The sequence below is a fragment of the Myotis brandtii genome, unplaced genomic scaffold (genome assembly GCF_000412655.1).
Source record: "Myotis brandtii unplaced genomic scaffold, ASM41265v1 scaffold300, whole genome shotgun sequence".
Classification (NCBI taxonomy): Eukaryota; Metazoa; Chordata; class Mammalia; order Chiroptera; family Vespertilionidae; genus Myotis; species Myotis brandtii.
Window position 1 is genome coordinate 196,386 of NW_005361459.1, and position 23,925 is coordinate 220,310.

General features: G+C 39.4%; 1 protein-coding gene across 2 annotated transcripts in view; it reads left to right on the top strand.

Moving 5' to 3' along the window:
* Positions 1-23,925, top strand: part of RIPK1 (receptor (TNFRSF)-interacting serine-threonine kinase 1) — a 45,198-nt gene that overhangs the window by 13,665 nt on the left and 7,608 nt on the right. For both annotated transcript variants that reach the window (XM_014542388.1, XM_005869628.2), the window contains exons 4-7: positions 854-991; positions 2,282-2,510; positions 4,224-4,373; positions 19,973-20,049. In XM_014542388.1, coding sequence (XP_014397874.1) covers positions 854-991; positions 2,282-2,510; positions 4,224-4,373; positions 19,973-20,049 — 594 coding nt within the window. The remainder of the gene's footprint in view (positions 1-853; positions 992-2,281; positions 2,511-4,223; positions 4,374-19,972; positions 20,050-23,925) is intronic.

A 23,925-nucleotide genomic window follows, 5' to 3' on the forward strand; every position in this document is an offset into this window, starting at 1 on the left:
TATCATGTTTTTGTTGTTTTCATATCATGTTTTTATCGTTTTTATATCATGCCTCTGTTGTTATATCATTTTGTTATTGTTTATTTATTAATAAACTTATATATTATTTTCATATACATTTTACTAATTTCCTTTCATCTCTCACGTTTCTATTATAGAGAAAGGGCAAATAGCAATGTTAAAATATCTGTGCTAATTCATTCCCTTTTTAAAAAAAATATATTTTATTAATTTTTTTACAGAGAGGAAGGGAGAGGGATAGAGAGTTAGAAACATCGATCAGTTGCCTCCTGCACACTCCCCACTGGGGATATGCCCGCAACCAAGGTACATGCCCTTGACCGGAATCCAACCCAGGACCCTTGAGTCCGCAGGCCAATGCTCTATCCACTGAGCCAAACCAGTTAGGGCAATTAATTCCCTTCTAATGTGCGTGAATTTCATGCACCGGGCTACTAGTAATAATAATAATAATAATGTTTTATTCTCAAGGAGCTTAATTGGATATCATTTTTATATATTAGCATATTGTCATGGAAGTACTACTAGTAATAATAATAATAATAATGTTTTATTCTCTAGGAGCTTAATTAGATATCATTTTTATATATTAGCATATTGTCATGGAAGTTTTAGTTTTACATTGAAAAGCACGCCATTAATACCCTCAGCACCTATGACGAACTCTTTCTTCAAAAGGGGGCCTGTTTTGCAATGTCCACAGTGCTACAGAGCAGAGAGAAGTCAGGTAACTGTGTCCTCAGGTGCAGCCCCCACTACTCCTGAGTGAAACAGTTGCTTTGGCATGTTTGATTGCCTTTCCATTTCATACACTTAATGTTACTTGTTTTAGATCAGCATCCCCCTTTCTGTAAAAGGAAGGATAATTATGGAGATCATTGAAGGAATGTGCTATTTACATGGAGAAGGTGTAATACACAAGGACCTAAAGCCTGAAAATATCCTCGTTGATGACAACTTTCACATTAAGGTAAGCCATAATCCAAAGGCTGTAGAAGCTTGGGTGATTTTAGTGGTAACTCTTCACTGTGAATCCATGTTTGTACATGGTGACTCTAAAGGAAGACCTGCCTCGGTTTCTCATGGTGACGGTGGTGCCAAGGACTGAAAAGAAAGACACAGACTTGATGGAGTTTATATTTTTTATGGATTTATGTACTTTCATCTGCATTTTTTATGTTTCCTTTTGAAAACTCCAACTCTTTTCATCACAGGAAAGGAAACGAGAAAGGGATTTTGTTGTTGTTCACTTTATATTTAAGTAGGTGGGGTCAGCATAGCTAATTGGCTCTGGCAGCAGGGATCCAAGTGCAAAAATCTGAAAGGGGAAGAGGCCTAGGGGTAAGGACTGTGGGACTGCTTTCACAGACGTTCCTCTTTGCTAGAGGGTTCTTCTAACACTTCATCCTCGTCTTTGATGGGTTTTTATTCCTGTCTTAAGAGGAAAGTTCCTTCTTTACATTAATAACATATCTGTTATGTTAGAATCTGTGGGTTTTACATAACCACGTGCCAGAGTTCATCTGCAGATACTGGATTCCTAGAGGCAGAAGTGAAACTGACACTGATTCTCGGTCACTGTATTGTTCTGTCGTTTTGCCCCGCCACTTCTCTCTTTTTTTGTGTCTGATGTTGGTGTTTTTCTCTCTGCTTTTTGTCCGTTTTTCTCCTCCTTCCCCTCCCATCTTCTCTTAGGTTCAGTTGAGGTTACCAACTCAAAGCCAGTAGCAGCACAGCCCTATCCTCAGTGTCTTTGGGACCCTTGGAGACTAGCATCCATGGGCTTTTGGACACCGTTTTGGAAAATAGAAGGTGCAGTACCTCATCACTGTCTGCTATGTAAGCATCCTCAGAAGAAATTATTGTTTTTCCTCCAGAAATAGTTGGAAAACAATTGCAGAGTCAATGAAAAATTAGGACAAATGTGTTTTGTTGTTCATGTCAGAAATGTCTTCTGTTTCACCTCCTTTTCTCCCCTCCCACCAACTGCTCCAGCAGATTTCTTGTTTTTTTCCAGTTACATAAGAATTGAGATACCAGAACTTCACATGGAAATTTCTTAGGGAAGGTTTTCTAAATGACTAAGGAAATACAAAGTTTCTGAGTCTGTTCAGAAGTAGTTATTTTAACACTATCCACTGCAACCATTTCTGGAAAGTTCACTGTATCTCCAATCTATTGGGTGAGTCCCGAATTTCAAGACAAATCTGATCTGCTTGCCATCTTCATAGAACAATCCCGTTGGTTTGATCACTTACAGATAGCTGACCTTGGTGTTGCGTCCTTTAAGACGTGGAGTAAGCTGACGAAAGAGGAACACAATGAGCAGAGGAAAGCGGACAGTCTCTCTAAGAAAAACGGTGGCACCCTCTACTACATGGCGCCCGAGCACCTGAATGACATCAACGCCAGGCCCTCGGAGAAGTCGGACGTGTACAGCTTTGCAATAGTACTGTGGGCAATATTTGCAAACAAGGAGCCATACGAAAGTAAGACATTTATACAGGAGTGGGATTTGGGTATTCATCAAAATCATTAAATGAGATAATGGCCTTCAATGAAGTGAATTAAAATTTAATGGTTAGTTCATTTAATGTCTGTCTTACCCACTAGACTTTAAGGTCTGCAAGGGCTGGGACCACATCTGATTTATTCTCTTCTATTTCCCAAGTATCTGCACACACAGTGCCAGAAACATAGTAGGTGCTCAGTAAATTATTATTGACTGAATGAATAATCTCAGTTTAGGAATCAGGGGCCACAGGACAAACAGGAGCCGTGATAATGCATCTAAGCTCAGGAGGTGCTGTGAAATTCCAGGACTCTTCCTGGACAAGAAAGCTTGCTGGCTTCTGCATGTGAGGACTTACCCTTTCGTCCTATAAGGCATGCATGTTAGATGACTTGCATCCATTCACTCCTTCATTCAAGAGTTATTTCACTTCAGAACCTCTATGGGCATTTTAACCAGAATTGAGAATGTAAAGATGAGATAGACATGGTTCATGTAGAACAGATACATAAGTAGTCATTCTTCAGTATGTTAAGTGCCTAAACTAACAGACATTTTCCTACCCATTCTTCTTTGGGTGATTATGAGGTCCCCTGGTTCAATGATCACCTCTTTGCCCATGCCTCTCAAATCTCTTATCTCTAGCCCTGGCCTAGATATCCACTTGTCTGTTAGAACTATTCCATGTACCAGAGGAACCGCAAAGCAACATTCCCCCAGGCAAATTCATCTACCTGCTCTCCTGTAGCCCACTCAGCTTTGCAGCTCTTGTTATGATCAGCGATGGCATCACCATCCATCTGCTGAGTTGCCCAACCAGAAACCTTAGTCATTCAGCCTTGTTCCTCATCTCCCACATACAATCAGACATCCAGACTTACGAAGTCAAAGTATATATATGATTCAAGATACACCTTCAGTCCACCCACTTCTTTCTATCACCACTGGACTCTATTTAGTCAAACCCTTCATATTTCTGCAGTAGGCTCCTCATAGGCATCCATCACTCACACTGCAGCCCAACTGGTCATCCCAAAAGAAAATATGATCGTCTCACTGATCTGTTTTAAAAAAAATCTTACAAGAGACTCTGGGGCCTTAAAGATAAAGTTCAAATTCCTCAGTATGCAATAGTAGGCCCTTTCTGATTTGGCTTTTGCTTCTTTCTCTAGCTTTACTCCTCTTTCCTTAGGCAATATGCTCAGTCATACTGAACTACTCATGATTCTGGGATACATCATAATTTATGGAACCTCCAATCTATTTATATCCTACTTCCCTAGCCCGTAGTCATCCTCTCTGAGTCCTCCTTCCCCATTCCTTACCTGGATAACTCCTTATTTTTCTGGACTCCACAAAGCCTTCTCTGACCATCTGGTGAAGGTTGTGTTCTCAGAACCTTGTACTTCCTGAGTAGCAATTATCACTCTACATTTTAAGTCACTCATTAATATTCCACCTGTTCTACCAGGAGGCAGCTTTCTTGTGAATTCTGCCTTTCATCTGCAGAAATTAAAATGTGTGGCTCCTAGCCACAGGGCCCTTCTGCCCCTGTCGGAGGAGCAGCTTTACTAAAAGCATGTCCCAGGCAGAGAGAGATTAGTGGCTGGTCCAAGTTCTGTCACCTCCCTGCCCGAGAAGAGCAGGACCTAAAAGAAAGTCTAAACTGAGGCTCCTCTTTGCTTTACAGATGCTATCAATGAGCAGCAGCTGCTCATATGTATTAAATCCGGGAATAGGCCAAATGTGAATGACATCATTGAGTACTGCCCAAAGGAGATTATCAGCCTCATGAAGCAGTGCTGGGAAGCGGACCCAGAAGTGCGGCCAACATTTCGTGGTAAGGGCATCTTTTAGGACTGTGTACACTCACCGATGTGGCAGTTTTCCTAGTAAGATGTTGTCAGGAAGTTGCTTTGAGTCTTCAAAAAACTGAGTTCCACTTGTGATTTCAAACTGATTTTCTAGATTTCAAACATTTTTTCTTCAATGAAAAGATGCTATCCCTCCCAAAATTTAATTTTTTTATAATTAACTTTTTATAAATTGTGTTAAAATATATATATCACATTAGTTAGCATTTTAACCATTTTTAAATGTATAGTTCAGTGGCATTAAGTACATTCACAATGTTGTGCAACCATCACTACCTCCATCCACAGAACTTTTCCATCTTCCCAAATTGAAACTCTGTCCCCATTAAACACTAATTCTCCTACCCCAGCCCTTGACAATTACCATTTTACTTTCTGTCTCTATGAATTTGACTACTCTGGGTTCCTCATTATAAGAGGAATCATACAGTATTTCTCCTTTTGTGATTGGCTTATGTCATGGAGAATAATGTCCTCAAGGTTCATCCATGCTGTGGCAGGTGTCAGAATTTCCTTTTTATTGTTGAGTGGTATTCACTGTATGCATATGCCACATTTTGTTTATCCATTCATCTGTTGATGGACACAACTTGGGTTGCTTGCACAGCCCTTCTTGTTTCTTAGCTTCTTTTATTTCTTTCCTTTCCCTTGTGTAGCTGGCATCTTTGGAGATGTATTTTGTCATTTCGATCAGGCCTATAGTGGAGGGAGAAGGAAAAGGCATGGGTTTGTCCCATTCCTCTATGTTACTAATGATCTCGCTAAGATCCTAGAGGCAGAGGAAAGAAGAAAATTGGGTGAAGAAAAAATAAATAGTAGGAAATCACTTAGGAGCCTTTAAAGCATTTGCCCTCCTGTGTCTGCTCTGAGAAAACAGAAATGATCCCCACCTACCACTTACCACCAGAGGATTAGAAGGGTCCTTTGATTTAGTGCCTATTTTCTTATTTGCTCAGTCAGCCTAAATCTTCTCCTGGCTTGATTTCTTTCCTCTCATGCCTTTTTCACTTTTTAAAAACTGAAGTTCTTATTTTGAGATAATTGTAGATTTTTATGTAGCAACTGAGACAGAGAGATAGCCCATGTTCCTTTTACCTAGTTTCCCCCAATGAAACATCTGGCCAAACTATAGTACAGCGTTACAACTGGGATATTGAGAATGATACAGTCAGATACAGAGCATTTCCATCACAAGAGTCCCTCAGGTTGTCCTTTTATAGCTACACCCCCCTCCCTCCCTAATCCCACTCCTTCCCCACTCTGGAAATCATTAAACTGTTCTCCATTTCTATAATTTTGTTATTTCATGAATGTTACATAAATGGAATAATAAAATACCTTTTGGTAATCTGTGGGATTGGCTTTTTGCCACTCAACATCATTCTTTAGAGATTCATCCAGGTGTGTGTATCAGTGATTCATTGATTTTTATTGTTGAGTACTATTCCATGGTATGGATGTACCACAGTTGGTTTATTCACTCCTTGAAGAACATCTGGTTTGTTCCCAGTTTTGGGCTATTAGGACTGAAGCTGCTGTAAATATTCATGTTACTGGGTTTTCTGTGAATAGAAGTCTTCATTTCTCTGGAATAAATACCCAGCAGTGAAACAGCTAGGTTATGTGGTAGTTTTATGTTTGTTTGTTTGTTTGTTTTTAAGAAACTGCCAAACTGTTTTCTAGAGTAGTTCTACTATTTTATATATTCCCATCAGCAATGTGTGAGTGATCTAGTTTCTCTCCATCCTTGTCCACATTTATTGTCGTATTTTTATTTTAGTCATTCTGGTAGATGTGATGTAATATCTCATTGTGGTTTAAATTTGCATTTCTCTAATGGCTAATGACGTTGAATATCTTTTCATGTACTTATTTTCCATCTGTTTATTTTCTTTGGTGAAATACTGCTGTTAGGTCTGATAGAATAATTGAATCGATGCTCCCTCCCCTGGGAACTGACCTTTAGGCCACTTCACAATGGACATTCCACTTGCTTAGACAACATTCCACCTGCTATTATCTCTCCCCTCGGAGTTTCCCAGAATCCCGAACTGCCCAGAGAATTTTCCTCCCAGAAAAAGCCCACCTAGAGTCCTTTAAAAACCTCTGACTCCAAGTCCCTGGGGGCTCTAGTAAGATATATGGAGCCATTTTGGGGCTGAGCCCATTTGGTATCCAGAAAATCTAATAAATTCATAATTCTTCACCCCTTTTGGCCTCATGCATTCCTCCTTCAGCGACCCTAACAATTGCTTTATGTCTTTTGTCCATTTTCTAATTGGATTGCTTATTTTTTTACTATTGAATTGTGAGTGTTCTTTATATATTTTGTATAGTATTCTTTTGTTGGATATGTGGTTTGTACATATTTTCTCCCAATCTACAGCTTGTTTTTTCATTCTCTTAGCAGGGTCTTTCAGAGTAAAAGTTTTTTTTATTTCAATGAAGTCTAGTTTATTAATTTTTTTGTTTATGGATTGTACTTTTAATGTCAAGTCTAAGAACTGTCAGGGTTAGGTCCCAAAGATTTTCTTCTGTTTTGTTCTAAAATTCTTACAATTTTACATTTAGGTCTGTGTTGTTAATTTTTTTTCTATGATTGTCAAGGAAGATTCTTCATTGCTAACAGAACAAGAGCACAGAACTAAATATTTGATTGTCTTTCTTGCCAGTTACTCCTTTTATATCTTACTAGAGGCCTAGTGCATAAAATTCATGCACGGGGGAGTGAGGGGTCCCTCAGCCCAGCCTGCACCCTCTCGCAATTCTGGACCCCTCAGGGGATGTCCGACTGCCAGTTTAGGCCTGATTGCCCCTAACCACTCTGCCTGCCTGCCTGATCACCCCTAACTGCTCGCCTGCCTGCCTGATCGCCCCTAACTGCCTCTGCCTCGGCCCCCGCCATGGTGGCTTCATACGGAAGGATGTCCAGAATGACATCCGGAAGGTTGTTCAGCTGTCCAGTCTAATTAGCATATTACGCTTTTATTATTATAGATTGGAAAACATGATCCATTTGGAGTTAATTTTTGTGTGTCTCTGTTGTTTGGTGCATATCTATTTAGGATTGCTATGTCTTGATGGATTGATCCTTTTATCATTATATAAGTGTCCCTTTCAGTGAATCGATGCTCCCTCCCCTGGGAACTGACCTTTAGGCCACTTCACAATGGACATTCCACTTGCTTAGACCACATTCCACCTGCTATTATCTCTCCCTTCGGAGTTTCCCAGAATCCCGAGCTGCACAGAGAATTCTCCTCCCAGAAAAAGCCCACCTAGAGTCCTTTAAAAACCTCTGACTCCAAGTCCCTGGGGGCTCTAGTAAGATATATGGAGCCATTTTGGGGCTGAGCCCATTTGGTATCCAGAAAATCTAATAAATTCATAATTCTTCACCCCTTTTGGCCTCATGCATTCCTCCTTCGGCGACCCTAACAATTGCTTTATGTCTTTTGTCCATTTTCTAATTGGATTGCTTATTTTTTTACTATTGAATTGTGAGTGTTCTTTATATATTTTGTATAGTATTCTTTTGTTGGATATGTGGCTTGTACATATTTTCTCCCAATCTACAGCTTGTTTTTTCATTCTCTTAGCAGGGTCTTTCAGAGTAAAAGTTTTTTTTATTTCAATGAAGTCTAGTTTATTAATTTTTTTGTTTATGGATTGTACTTTTAATGTCAAGTCTAAGAACTGTCAGGGTTAGGTCCCAAAGATTTTCTTCTGTTTTGTTCTAAAATTCTTACAATTTTACATTTAGGTCTGTGTTGTTAATTTTTTTTCTATGATTGTCAAGGAAGATTCTTCATTGCTAACAGAACAAGAGCACAGAACTAAATATTTGATTGTCTTTCTTGCCAGTTACTCCTTTTATATCTTACTAGAGGCCCAGTGCATAAAATTCATGCACGGGGGAGTGGGGGGTCCCTCAGCCCAGCCTGCACCCTCTCGCAATTCTGGACCCCTCAGGGGATGTCCGACTGCCAGTTTAGGCCTGATTGCCCCTAACCACTCTGCCTGCCTGCCTGATCACCCCTAACTGCTCGCCTGCCTGCCTGATCGCCCCTAACTGCCTCTGCCTCGGCCCCCGCCATGGTGGCTTCATACGGAAGGATGTCCAGAATGACATCCGGAAGGTTGTTCAGCTGTCCAGTCTAATTAGCATATTACGCTTTTATTATTATAGATTGGAAAACATGATCCATTTGGAGTTAATTTTTGTGTGTCTCTGTTGTTTGGTGCATATCTATTTAGGATTGCTATGTCTTGATGGATTGATCCTTTTATCATTATATAAGTGTCCCTTTCAGTCTGTAGTAATTATTTTTGCTCTGAAGTTTACTTTATTAGGTATTAATATAGTACCCTAATTTCTATGATATATCTTTTCTCATTTTCTTAGGTTAAACTGCCTATAATCATATATGAAGTGAGTTTCTTATGAGAGCATATAGTTGGGTTATGATTTTTTAAAAAATATTCTGTCAATCTCTATCTTTCATTTGGTGTTTTTGGACTATTTACAGTTAATGTAATTACTGGTATGTTAGGGTTCACATCTGCCTTTTTGAGTTTTTTTTCTCTCTTTTTTTTTTCCTGCCTTCCTATGGGTTCTTAAATATTTTTTAGAATTCTATTTTGACTTATCTATAATATCTTTAAATATAGTGTTTCTCTTGGATGCTGTAGGTATTACATAATCTATACATAATTGATCAGAGTCTACTAATATTATTTTACCAGTTTAAGAGAAGTATAAAAACTTTACTTCTCTTTACCTTCCCCTGTATATAATTGCCTTAAATATTTCCTCTATGTGCATTTTGAACACATGACAGTGTTACAGTTATGCGTCAACTGCCAAATATAGTTTAGAAAATGCAAGAGGAGAAAGAAAATCTGTTGTATTTACCCATATTTTTTATTGCTGTGTTGTGTCTTTTTCTTTTAAAAATATTTTTATTGGTTTTTAGAGAGGGAGGAATAGTGAGAGAGAGAAACATCTATGTGAGAGTGAAACATGGATCAGCTGCTTGCTGCACAGCCCCCCATCAGGGATTGAGCCCACAACCTGGCCTGTGCCCTGACTGGGAATCGAACTGGCAGCCTTTTGGTGTATGGAATGATGCCCAACCTACTGAGCCACACTGGCCAGGATGTGGTGCCTTTTTTCTAATACTGCTTCTGGCACCAAATGTTTCACTGTGTGTCCTAGACTTCAACTAAATTCTAACACTGTCTACCCAGAGTTATTGTCAGACTCCACAGGTTTAAAGGCTTAGTCCTGCTGCAAAATTATCTCCATTTCAAAGAAGCTGCTTGCTGCACAGCCCCCCATCAGGGATTGAGCCCACAACCTGGCCTGTGCCCTGACTGGGAATCGACCAGCAACCCTTCGCTGCATGGGACAACTAACACTGTTACCCAGAGTTATTGTCAGACTCCACAGGTTTAAAGGCTTAGTCCTGCTGCAAAATTATCTCCATTTCAAAGATCAAATACAAATAGGCAACCCACACTTTTTCCCAGCTGGAATACAAATTCGGGAGTCCTCATAACACTCCCTCGATATGATAATTCACTAGGACAGTGGTCGGCAAACTCATTAGTCAACAGAGCCAAATATCAACAGTACAACGATTGAAATTTCTTTTGAGAGCCAAATTTTTTAAACTTAAACTATATATAGGTAGGTAGGTTTATTAACTTAATTAGGGTACTCCTAAGGCTTAGGAAGAGCCACACTAAAGGGGCCAAAGAGCCGCATGTGGCTCACGAGCACACCCCCCACTTCTTCTAACGCCATTTCTTCAAAATAGACTCGCCCAGGCCAAAAACCGACTTCTGCATATGGGCCACGAAGTTTCAATCGCACTGTATGTGCACTCCCACGCGTGGTATTTTGTGGAAGAGCCACACTCAAAGGGCCAAAGAGCCGCATGTGGCGCACGAGCTGCAGTTTGCCGACCACTGCACTAGGACAACTCAAAGAACTCAGAAAAACATTTTACTTACATTTACTGGCTTATTATAAAGGATACAATTCAGGAACAGCCAATGGAAGGCATAAAGCAAGGTATCCGGGGAGTGGAGAGGGAGTGGAGGTACCACAGAGCTCCCATGCCCTCTCTGGACATGCCACTTTCAGAAACTCAATGAAGTCACTGACCTGAAAGCTCTCTAAACTCCATTGTTTAGAGATTTACATGGCAGCTTCACTAGGTAGTCATGATTGATTAAATCATTAGTGATTGGACTCCATGGAGGTATGGTAATGAAAGTTTCTTTTCAAAATTTTTTTATTTAATATATTTTTATTGATTTCAGAGAGGAAGGAAAAGGGAGAGAGATATAGAAACATCAATTGGCTGCCCCCTGCACACCCCACAGTAGGGATCGAGACTGGAACCTGGGCATGTGCCCTGACTGGGAATCGAACCGTGACCTCCTTGTTCATAAGTCAATGCTCAACCACTAAGCCATGCCAGCTGGGTGGTACTCAAAGTTTCAACCCTATAATCATGGCAAGGCATTTCTGATGACCGGCTCCCAACCTGAAGCTATCCAATAACCCCCCAACCCCACTTCTACAGCCTGGAGCCATTTCATTAGCATATAAAAGACCTTATCATTTAGGAGATTCCAGAGATTTGGAGAGCTCAATACATTTTATTAGTAGTATTATTATCTTTTCCTTTTTTTGTTTTGTTTTATTCTTATCTTCTTTTCCTCTTTTATAGTTATATTTTCTTTTGTGGTTGTTTTGCTTTGGGGATCTCTTGTATGTCTTTGTTTGTTTCCTGTTTGTTTTGTTTTGTTTTGCCCTGTCAGCACCAGTACAACAGCTCATTTGATGTGGCTGGGGCTGAGCTTCTCAGTTAACCAGCCTGAAAGGAGGTCCCACCCACAAACGGGAAAATAACAATCAAGATCCAATTACAACAGGAGAGCCCAAATAACCCACAAAAGGGTCATTCCTAGAGCATCGAGTTCAGCCACTTAAGGAGACTACACTACTGGGTTCCACAGGACATTTTCTACAAAAGTCCACCCCATGAAGACTGGGAGTCATCAGTAGGCTTATCTAATACATAGAAATAAGCACGAAGAGACAACTAAAATGGGGAGACAAAGAAACAACCCCAAATTAAAGAAAAAGAGAAATCTCCAGAAAAATACCTAAGTGAGATGAAGGTAAGCCATTTATCAGACATAGATTTCAGAGTAATGGTTATAAGCATGCTCAAGGAACTTACTGATAACTACAAGGAACTTAATGGGAATTATAAGGAACATAGTGGATACTACATCATAAAATAGGGCATAGAAACTATGAATAATAACAAGGCAAAAATGAGGAATACTATATCTGACATCAGCAATACTGAAAGCAATTAAAAGCAGGTTTGATGAAGCAGAAGATGGAATCAGCAATTTGGAAGACAAGGTAGAAAAAAATCTCAATTAGAGCAGCAAAAAGAAAAACACACTTAAAAAACACAAGCAGAGTTTAAGGAAATTTTGGAACAACATGAAATGGAACAAAATCCACATCATAGGGGTACCAGAGGGAAAAGAAAGTGAGCAAGGGATAGAAAACCTGTTTGAAGAAATAATAACAGAAAACTTCCCTAACCTGGTGAAGGAAAAAGTCACTCAAGTTCAGGAAGCACAGAGAGTCACAGTCAAGAGGAACACAAAGAGACCCACACCAAGACAAATTGTAATTAAAATGGCAAAGGTTAAAGACAAATCTTAAGGGCAGTAAGAGGGAGATAGCCATTTATCTACAAAGGAGCTCCCATAGGGCATGTCAGCTGATTTCTCAACAGAAACACTACAGGCCAAAAGGGAATGGCATGAAGTATTCAAAATATTGAAAAGTAAGGACCTGAAACCAATACTGCTTTGTCCAGCAAAGTTATTATTCAAAATTGAAGGTGAAATAAAGAGCTTCCCAGACTAAAAAGGACTAAAAGAGTTTATTAACACAAAACCAGCATTGCAAGAAACGCTAAAGGGACTATTGTAAGAAGAAGAAGAAATAGGAAGAGAGCAAGAAGAACATAGGATAAAAAATGGCAATAAATAATAACCTTAAATGTAAATGGATTGTGCTTCAATAAAAAGAATAGAGCAGCTGAATGGATAAGAAAACATGATACATATATATGTTGTTCACAAAAGACCTGCCTCAAAACAAATGACTCACACAGGTTGAAAGCGAAGGGATTAAAAAATATTTTTTAAGCAAATAGAAACAAATAAACAAAAAAAGCAAGGTAGCATTACGTATATTTGACAAAATGGACTTCACAACAAATGCTACTAGTATAACAAGAGAAAAAAATCACTACATAATACTAAAGGGAATGATTCCACAAGAAAATATATCCCTTGTAAACATATATGCACCCAATAGAGGAGCACCCAAATATATAAAAATCTCTTGATGGAATTTAAAGGAGAGACTGACAACAATACAGTCATAATGGGAGACTTTAACGCCCCCTGACATCACTGGATAAATCTTTCAGACAAAAAATCAACAAGAAAGCAGGACCTTAAATATCACACTAGATCAGATGGATTTAATTGCTATTTACAGAACATTTCATCCTAAACCTGCAGAATATACATTCTTCTCAAGTACAAATGGACAGTCTCAAAGATAAACCACAAGTTAGGACACAAAATAAGTCTCTTAAAAGTGTAAGAAAAGTGAAATTATATCAAGCGTCTTCTCAGAACACAACGGCATGAAGGTAGAAATCAACTACAATTAAAAAAACTCAAAAACATTCAAACACATGGAAGTTAAATAGCATGTTATTAAACAATGAATGGGTTACCAATGATACCAAGCAAGAAATAAAAAACTTCCTGGAATAAAATGAAAAAACAACAACACACACACAACAATGCAAAATCTATGGGACATAGCCAAAACAGTACTGACAGGGAAGTTTATAGCTTTACAGGCCTACCTCAAGAAAGAAGAAAAAGCTCAAAGTAACCCTACAACTAAAAGAATTACAAAGAGAACAGCAAGAAAAGTTCTGAGGAAGTAGAGGGAAGGAAATAATAAAGACCAGAGTGGAAATAAATGACAAAGAAACTCAAAAAATACAAAGGTTCAATGAAAACAAGAGCTGGTTCTTTGAAAAGATAAACAAGATAGGTGAACCTTTAGCCAGACTCATCAAGAAACAGAGAGAGGATCCCAATAAATAAAATCAGAAACAAAAGTGGTGATGTAACAACTGACACCACAGAAATACAGCGGATAGTAATAAACTAGACAACCTGGATGAAATGGACAAATTCTTGGAAACATACAATCTTACAAAACTCAATCAGGAGGAATCAGAAAACCTGAATAGGCCGATAACAGCTAAAGAAATTGAAGAACTGAAAAGACAAACAAATAAACAAACAAAAAACTCTCAGCAAACAAAAGGCCTGGACCAAAAGGATTTACAGGTGAGTTTTACCTAACATTCAAAGTAGAACTAATACCTATCCCCCTCACACTATTCCAAAACCCTCAAGAAGAGGGAAGACTTTGAAGCTTTTTTTATGAGGCCAGCATTATCCTAATTCCAAAACCAGATAAAGAAATTACAAAAAAGAAAATTATAGGCCAATATCCCTGATGAACAGAGTGCTAAAATACTCAATAAAATATTAGCAAATTGGATCCAGCAATATACTAAAAAGATCATACACCATGATCAAATGGGATTTATTCCAGGGATGCAAGGCTGGTACAATATTCGCAAATCAATAAACGTGAATACATCACATAAACAAATTGGAAGACAAAACCACATGATCATATCCATAGATACAGAAAAAGCATTCGACAAAATCCAGCACCATTTATTTATGTATGTATGTATGTATGTATGTATGTATTTTTATTGATTTCAGAGAGGAAGGGAGAGGGAGAGAGAGATAGAAACATCAATGATGAGAGAAAATCATTGATCAGCAGTACACCCCCTATTGGGGTTCAAGCCTGAAACCCAGGCATGTGCCCTTGATTGGAATTGAACCCAGAACCTTTCAGTCCTCAGGTTGACACTCTATCCACTGAGCCTAATCAACTAGGGCTCCAACACCCTTTTTTGATAACAACTCTAAGTAAAGGGGAATAGAATGATCATACCTCAACATAATAAAGTCCATATGTGACAAACCTACAGCCAACATCGTACTCAATGGGCAGAAACTAAAAGCGTTTCCCTTAAGAACAGGTACAAGACAAGGATGCCCACTTTCACCACTCATACTCTATATAGTCCTGGAAGTCCTAGCCACAGCAATCAGACAAGAAGAAGAAAATAAAAGGCATCCAAATTGGAAAGGAGAAAGTAAAACTCATTATTTGAAGATGACATGATAGTATACATAGAAAATACTAAAGACTCCACCAAATAACTGCTAGTTTTAATATATAAATTTAGCAAACTAGCAGGATACAAAATTAACATCTGGAAATTGGTGGCATTTTTTTTTAAATTTCTTTATTGGTTAAGGTATTACAAATGTGTCCTCATCCCCCCATTAAAAAAAAACCCCACACTCATACTATCATCCCCCTGTTGTCCGTGTCCATTGGTTTGGCTTATATGCATGCATACAAGTCCTTTGGTTGATCTCTTCCCCTTATCCCCACCCTCCCCTACTTTCCCTCTGGGGATTGATAGTCTAATCGCTGTTTCTCTGTCTTTGGGTCTGTCCCTGTTCATGTTGTTCTCTATATTCCACAGTCTATGTTGTTCTCTATATTCCACAAATGAGTGAGATCATGTGGTATTTATCTTTCTCTGACTGGCTTATTTCACTTAGCATAATGCTCTTCAGTTCCATCCATGCTGTTGCAAATGGCAAGAATTCCTTCTTTTTTACCACAGCATAGTATTCTATTGTGTAGATGTACCACAGTTTAATTGGTGGCATTTTTATAGACCAATAATGAACCCTCAGGAAGAGGAACTAAAAAACAATCCCATTTACCATTGCAAAAAAAAAAAAAAAAAGATACCAGGAATAAACTTAACCAAGGAGGTAAAAACCTATACCCAGAAAACTATAGGATATTGAAAAAAGAAGTAGAGGAAGATACAAACAAGTGGAAGCATATACTGTGTTCATGGATTAGAAGAATTAACATAAATAAAATGTCCGTGCTATCCAGAGCATCTACAGGTTCAACACAATCCCTAATCAGCTGCCAATGGCATATTTCACAGATCTAGAACAAATATTCCAAAAATATATATGGAACCAAATAATACTTTGAATAGCCACAGTAACTCTGAGAAAGAAGAAGAAAATTAGAGGGATCACAATACCAGATTTCAAGTTATACTACAAAGCTATTATAATCAAAACAACCTAGTACTGGTGCAAGAACAGACACATAGATCAATGGAACAGAACAGAGACCTCAGAAATCAACCCAAGCCATTACACTCAATTAATATTTGACAAAGGAGACAAGAACATACAATGGAGTAAATGGTTTTGGGAACATTGAGCAGATACTAGTACATGCAAAAAAAAAGAAACTAGAGCGCCAACTTATGCCATACACAAGAATAAACTCGAAATGGATAAAAGCCTTAAATTTAAGTCATAAAACCATAAAAATCCTAGAAGAAACCATAGGCAGTAAAATCTCTGATGTCTCACTTAGCAGAATTTTCAAAGATATATCACCTAGGGCAGTGGTCGGCAAACTGCGGCTCACAAGCCACATGCGGCTCTTTGGCCCCTTGAGTGTGGCTCTTCCACAAAATACTGACTTCTGCGCATGGGCCACGAAATTTCAATCACACTATATGTGCGCGCCCGCACATGGTATTTTGTGGAAGAGCATGTGGCTCGCGAGCCGCAGTTTGCCAGCCACTGACCTATGGCAAGAGAAACAAAGGAAAAAATAAACAAATGAGACCACATCAAAATAAAAAGTTTCTGCACAGCAAAAGAAATCATCCTCAAAATTAAAAGGGAGCACACTATATGGGAGAACATATCTGCCAATGATACATCTGATAAGGGGTTAAATTCTAAAACATATAAAGAACTCATACAGTTTGACAAAATGAAATCAAACAGTCCAATTTAAAAATGGGCAAAAGACCTGACTAGACACTTCTCCAAAGAGGACATAGAGATGGCTGAGACATATGAAAAAATATTCAATGTCACTAATCATCAGTGAGATTCAAAGTAAAACTACAATGAGGTATCACTTTACACCTGCCAGAATGGCTACCATTAATAAATCAACAAATATCAAGCGCTGGTGAGGATGTGGAGAAAGGAGAATCCTAGTACACTGCTGGTAAGAATGCAGACTGGTGCAACCATTGTGAAACAGTATTGAAATAATTAAAAATGGATTTGATTCCCAGTCAAGGGCATATATCTGGGTGGCTGGTTTGATCATTGGCCCCAGTCAATTGATTGCATCTCACCTCTCTCCCTCCTTCCCTCCCTCTATCTCCCCCTCTGTTCCTTCCTCCATCCCTCCCTACCCCTTCCCCCCTTCCATGCTTTCTAAAAATCAATGGAAGGCCTCCTGGTGTAGCTCAGTGGTTGAGCATCCACCTATGACCCACATGGTTTGATCTCCAGTCTGAGCACATGCCTGGGTTGCAGGCTCGGTTCCCAGGGGGGAGCATGCAGGAGGCTGCCAATCAATTATTCTCTCTCATCATTGATGTTTCTGTCTCTCTCTCTTCCTTCTAAAAATCAATGGAAAAATATGCTCTGGTGGGGATTAAAAAAAATCCTATCTAATAAAGCAGAAATATGCTAATTGACTCTCATACCATCGCAAAAGATGGCAGCGCCCACAGCCAATAAGGAGGGAATATGCTAATTGACTGCCACACCCTAAAAGATGGCAGCTCCCACAGCCACAAGATGGCAGCGTCCAGTCCCCTCATCCCCGCCAGAGTGGCAAGCGCGGCAAGGGGGCAGGCCTGGCCTTGCCGCACACCTGCCTCTGGAATCCCCCAATCGCCCAGGGCTGGCCCGAGGCGCAGGCAAGCCTCGGATGGTGGCTTCCCAGCTGACACCTGAGGCACAGGCAAGCCATGGATGGCGGCTGCCCAGCTGCCCAAGGCCACCTGAGGCTCAGGTAACCAGGGCCGGCCAAGGCTTGTGCTGCCGGCAGTGGCAGCAGCAGAGGTGTGATGGGGCGTTTGCTTCTCCTGATCGCCGGGTTGCCTCTTGCCCCTGAGGGCTCCCGGAATGTGAGAGGGGGCAAGCACATGCACCAGGCCTCTAGTATTTAATAAAATAAAAACCAATGGAAAAAATATCCACTGGTAAGGATTAACATGCACAAAATAATTAAAAATGAACTGTTTCATCCAGCAATCCCACTTCTGGGACTATATCCTAACAATCCTAAAACATCAATCAGAAAGAATATATGCACTCCTATGTTCATAGCAGCGTTATTTACAATAGTCAAGATCTGGAAACAGTCCAAGTGCCTATTAGTAGATGAGTGGTAAAAAATGCTGTGGTACATTTACACAGTGGAATATTATGCAGCTGTAGAAAAAAAGAAGGATCTCTTACTCTTAGAAACAGCATGGAGGGATCTGGAGATTATTATGCTAACTAAATAATATAAGTCAGTCAGAGAAAGACAGATATCACATGATCTCAATTATATGTGGAATCTAATGAACAGAATAAACTAACGAACAAAATAGGTCCAGAGACATGGAAGCATGGAACAGACTGACAGATCTTACAGGGAATGGTGGGGTGGTGCGGGGGGAGGAGGGAGGATAAGAAGAGATTAATCAAAGAACTTACATGCATATATGCAGAGCCCATGGGCACAGATAACAGTGCAGTGAAGGCCTGGGATAGGACAGGAGCCAGGAGGAGTGGAGCAAAGGGGTCAGGCAGGGAATGGGATGCATCTGTAATACCCTCAACAATGAAAATAAAGTTTAAAAAATCTTTGAGAGGTAATTCTAATATCTGTCATCTCACTGTTGGCATCTATTGATTATTGATTGATTGTCTCTTTTTTATTCAGCTTGAGATCGTCCTGGTTCTCAGCATGAGAGCGATTTTCCCAATAAAACTTACGTTGGGCTTTTTTTTCTTAATGTGTTAGGAGATCTGGGTCTTCTTTAAGCTTTCAGTTATAGGTGGCTTTCTCTGGCATGGTGTTGTCTGTGGGATGGTTTTGCCACCTTGTTAGTACCAGGTTGAGGGGAGTCCAGATTCCCCACTTAGCCCTGCTGACATGTGAAGTAGAGGGAGCTCCTTGTTTACTGGTCAGGGGTGGAAGTTCCTGCAGCGTCCACATGGTCTCCATGGACACTGCATTGGAGGTGACAGTTCTAACTCCCCATTGTGCCTCCTATACTTCCCCATCGGGACAGAGAAAGGGCATTTTGTTACTTCAAGGTGAGGTTGCAAGTCCAGTCTGCCTTTTAGTCTACTGACCCTACAGGGGTGGAGGGGCTCCTTACCATCCGGCAGAAAGGAAAGTCTCGGCTTCCTACGTGGACCTCTCTGACATCATCTTTGTTGGAGTGTTGAGCACCCTGTTACTGTCTCATGAGGTTGGATGTATCCATTCACACTCAGCCTTTGCTGGTAGGGATGGAGATGGAGCTACAGTTTTTCTGTGTAATTTGGTCCCAGTGTGGAAATTGACTGAAGGTTTTCTGTCCTGCTAGGTTGCCCCTTAGCAATTTTATGCAGATAACAACTTGGCATTCTAGACCATTCCTCCTTCAAGACTAATGAAATAAGAGAAACTATACACATGTAAGATAGTTTCATGTAATATGAAAACAGCAGCACAATTTCTCTGGAATAGAATAGGAAGTATTTTATTGGTTGGGGTTTGTTTGGGCTTTTGTTGTTGGGTTGCTAGCTTTTTCGGGTGCAAGTTTGGAATCTGTGAGGCAAAAGGAAAACCCAGTGAACTCATTGTCATGTCTTTTCTCAGATCCCAAAGTCCCTATCTGGTCTGCCTTTGTCTCTCCTCCACTCAGAGTCTTCTTATATTTGTTCTGTATATAATGTCTAGGGGTCCCCATTGTGCTTAGCAGGAGAAATAAGGAAAAGTACATCTACTGCCTCGTCCAGAGTGTGGCAGTTGCTTTTTTCTTTCAAGGCCAGCAGTTGTAACTCTTTATACCAAATCCTCATTCTGAGTATTGCATCCTATGTAAATCTGATGCCACAGGGGCAGAAACAGTGCACCCGTCCTGGTTCATTTGGAGGTTAGCTCACAGTGGATAGGGCTCTGTGCCGTATAGCCAGAGAAACCACATGCTGTTAGGCAGGAGCTCTTGGTCTCCAGTGTTACACTGTCCCTTATTCTGTCTCCCTAGTTATTAATCTTGGTAGTCTTTTCCTGAAAGTCAGTGACTTGGTATTTACATTTTTATTTTACTGTTTTCCCACAGATAAGGTTAGTAATTCAAAGATAATAGATTACTAACATTTCAATTTTATTTTACAAAATACTAAAGAAATTTAAAGTACTGTTTTCCTTATCTAGGCATTGAAGAACAATTTAGGCCTTTTTATTTACATAATTTAGAAGAAGATATAGAAGAGGACGTGCAGAGTTTAAAGGTAAGTAATAGAGCAGATGCTAAAAATGTTAATATATCAGAGCATATATATTTTTAGTCATGAAAACCAAAGCAATATAATGTGTTACTGAGATTGGAGGTAAGCTAGCGTGGTAGCCACATAAAAGAAAATTACCAATTTTATGACGATATCAACTTGGCATTCACATTCTGGGCCCATTCCCTCTTCGAGACTAATGAAATGAGAGAAACTGTACACAGCAATGTGAAAACAGAAGCACAATTTCTCTTGAATAGAATAGGAATTTCCCTAGGTGCATCAGTCAATTGGAAGAGGTCTTGAAAAATAGAAAGCCAACAGAATTACATTTGCTGAAACATGTAACAGAAAAGGCAAAGCTAACCCAGAACACAATGCTGAAGAAGTACCAGAGGAACAAGTCTTGAGTCAATATAGAGAAGAAACAGCATGGCACCTAAGACATTGGCAAGGAGATTACTTGGCGTCCACAGTTGTATCAGTCATACAAGTTGGCTCCTCTCCCTAATTGCCTTGTGCTGAGCAACAAATGGAAGCAGCAGCTGCTTTGGGCTGAAGCGGTAAGTTTGAAGCCTGGAGTCAGAGAAGTGTGTCAAAGACAGTACCAACTAACCAACAAAGGGGAGCAGAGACCTGCCTTTCATACACACTCGGAAAAGGAGCTACTGTCATTAGTCTTCCAGCAATATACTGCTGGAATCATGAAAAGGAGACTACAGTGAATAAAACGGGCAGGCAAATAGCAATTTTAAAATACAAAAAAGGAAAAACATTTGGACAGTTAAGAATTGCCAGACTTTCACACTTTAAAAGAGAGACATCTACTGCAAGCCAAGAAAGCCATCAAAGGGGGATCATGAAAGATAGTCACTAAGGCAGAAAAGCATTAGCACAGTAATCAGTAATAGTTCATATGATAAAAGGTTCAATTCACGAGGTTGATAATAATAGCTTTAAATATGTACATGCTCATGAAAACATGGCCTCAAAGTATGGAAAGCAAAAATTGGCAGAACTCAAAGAAGAAATAGACAAATCCACAATCATAGTTGGAGATTTTAATACAAATTTCCTTCTGATTTGTAGAACAAACAAACAAAATTTGTCAGTAAGGATATAGAAATTTTGAAGAACATAATTAACACATTTGACCTAATGGAAATATCTAAAACAGTGTGTCTGATAACTGCAGAATACTTATCTTTAAAGGCTTTTCTGAACATACAGAACATTTTCACAAATTGACCTTGTACTGGAATATAAAACGAGTCTCAATCAGTTTGAAGAATTGTGATCACATAAAGAGTGATTGCATTCTCTGACTGCATTTCAATTATGCTCGAAATTAATGAGAAGATAATTAGAAAATTCCATTGGTTAGAAGTTAACAAATATACTTTTAAATACCCTTTGGGTAAAAAAAAATAATAATGGAATTTAGAAAATATTTGGAGCTAACAAAATGCTACATATTAAAATGTACATAATTTGCAAAGGAGTACTTAATAGTAAAATATAGTCATTGATTTATATATATATCAAAGTCTGAAAATGAATTAGCCAAACATTCATCTAGAGAAGATAGCAAAATAAATCTAGAGCAAATAGAAAGCAGGAAGAAGAGAAGAGCATAAATTAGTGACCAAAAAAGCAGCTAATAGAGGATCAAAAAATTTAAACGTTGGTTCTTTGAAAAGGCTAATAAAATCAACTAGTTAAGACCAGGGAAAATAGAAGACTGAAATAATGAGTTAAAGAGGCATCACTATAGCTCCTGTAGACATCAATGTGGTATTAAGAGGATATTGTGAACAGCTGTTTGCTTATTAATTTTAGAACTTAGATAAAATGGGCAAATATCTAGAAATAAAGTATAACTTAGCAAAACTGACTCAAATAGAGTTAAAAACCTGCTATTCCTGTAACCACTAAAAAAGATAGAATCAGTGATGGAAAATTCTTCCCATTAAGAAAATTCCACAGCCAGGTAGCTTCATCAATGATTTCTACCAAATATTCAATGAATACATTATTTCAATCTTATAAATTTGTCCAGATAATAGAGCAGAGAACTCTCCCAGACTCATTTTATGAGACTAGCATATCCTTTTTCCCCAGACTTGAAAAAGAAGATACAAGAAAGGAAAATTACAGGCCAATCACACTTAATATAGAAAGATGGTCCTGAATAAAATATGGCCAAATGAGTCCATCAATGGACAATAGAAAAGATATGTGGCCTCATTAATAGAGAAAAGCAGAATGAATTGATTATAATTTTTCATCACTAAGATCAACATTTTTATTTTTATTTTTTTACAGAGAGGAGGGGAAAGGGATAGAGAGTTAGAAACATCGATGAGAGAGAAACATCGATCAGCTGCCTCCTGCACACCCTCTACTGGTGATGTGCCCACAACCAAGGTACATGCCTTTGACCGGAATCGAACCTGGGACCCTTCAGTCAGCAGGCCAATGCTCTATCCACTGAGCCAAACTGGCTAGGGCAAGATCAACATTTTTAAAAGATTGGTAATACCAACTGTTGGCAAAAATGCAGCATAAGAAGCACTCCCCATGCACTATTTGTTAAGAGTGTGAATTGGTTGCCCTAGCCAGTTTGGCTCAGTGGTTGGAGTGTCGGCCCATGGACTGAAGGGCCACAGGTTCGATTCCGGTCAAGGGCATGTACCATTGCAGGCTAAATCCCCAGCTCCAGTCAGGGCATGTGCGAGAGGCAACCAGTGAATGTGTCTCTCTCACGTCAATGTATTTCTTTCTCTCTCTTTCTCTCTCTCTCTCTCTCTCTCTCTCTCTCTCTCTCTCTCTCTCTTTCTTTCTCTGTCTCTCCCCATCCCTTCCACTTACTCTAAAAAAATCCATGGAAAAGATATCCTTGAGTAAGGATGAACAACAACAACAAATGGAGTGTGAATTGGTGAAGTTTATTGAAAATGAAGCATCTATGAAACTTTTAAAAGCATATAATTGTTGTAGCAATTCTACTCTTAATAATCTACACACATGTATGCTCAAAGATTTAGGTCTAGGAGTTCCTTGCACCTTAGTTTTTTAGAGTAAAAAATTGGAAACAACCCAAATAATTTATAAGTAAATATATTAGATTATGATTCATTGAAACTACAGATATATAGCCATTTAAAAGAGATAGAACTGACATATAATGATACAGAAAGATCTTGAAGACTTGTTGTTAGTGAAAAAATGTCAAAATATACTTAAAGTATGATCTCTTTGAATATATGTGTGTGTATACGTACATATGTACATATTTCAAAATACATATGCAAATACCTAGAGAGATTAAAAGGATGAACAACCTACTCTGAGTAAGGATTACCTCTAGGGACTGGAAAAGAGTGTGGGTTGGAAGAAACAACATTCAGGTGTTGCTCTGTGTGACTGAGCACAATTTGAGTCTTTTAAAAGGAATTTGTACTTATATATTTTGTGTAATAAAACATAAGTATCAAGACAAAACAATCCTATATAATAAAACCCTAATATGCAAATTGACCGAACGGTGGAATGACCAGAACGACTGATCACTGTGACGTGCACTGACCACCAGGGGGCAGATGCTCAATGCAGGAGCTGCCCCCTGGTGGTTAGTATGCTCCCACAGGGGGAGTGCTGCTCAGCCAGAAGCTGGGCTTATGGCTGGCAAGTGCAGCGGCGGTGGCAGGAGCCTCTCCTGCATCCACTGCAGGAGGGCGGTAAGGAGTGAGGGGTTCCAGACTGCAAGAGCCCTGGACTGTGAGAGGGATGTCTGCTGGCGGACATCTCCCAAGGGGTCCTGGACTGCCAGAGGGCGCAGGCTGGGCTGAGGGACCCCCCCCCCCCCGCCAGGAACAG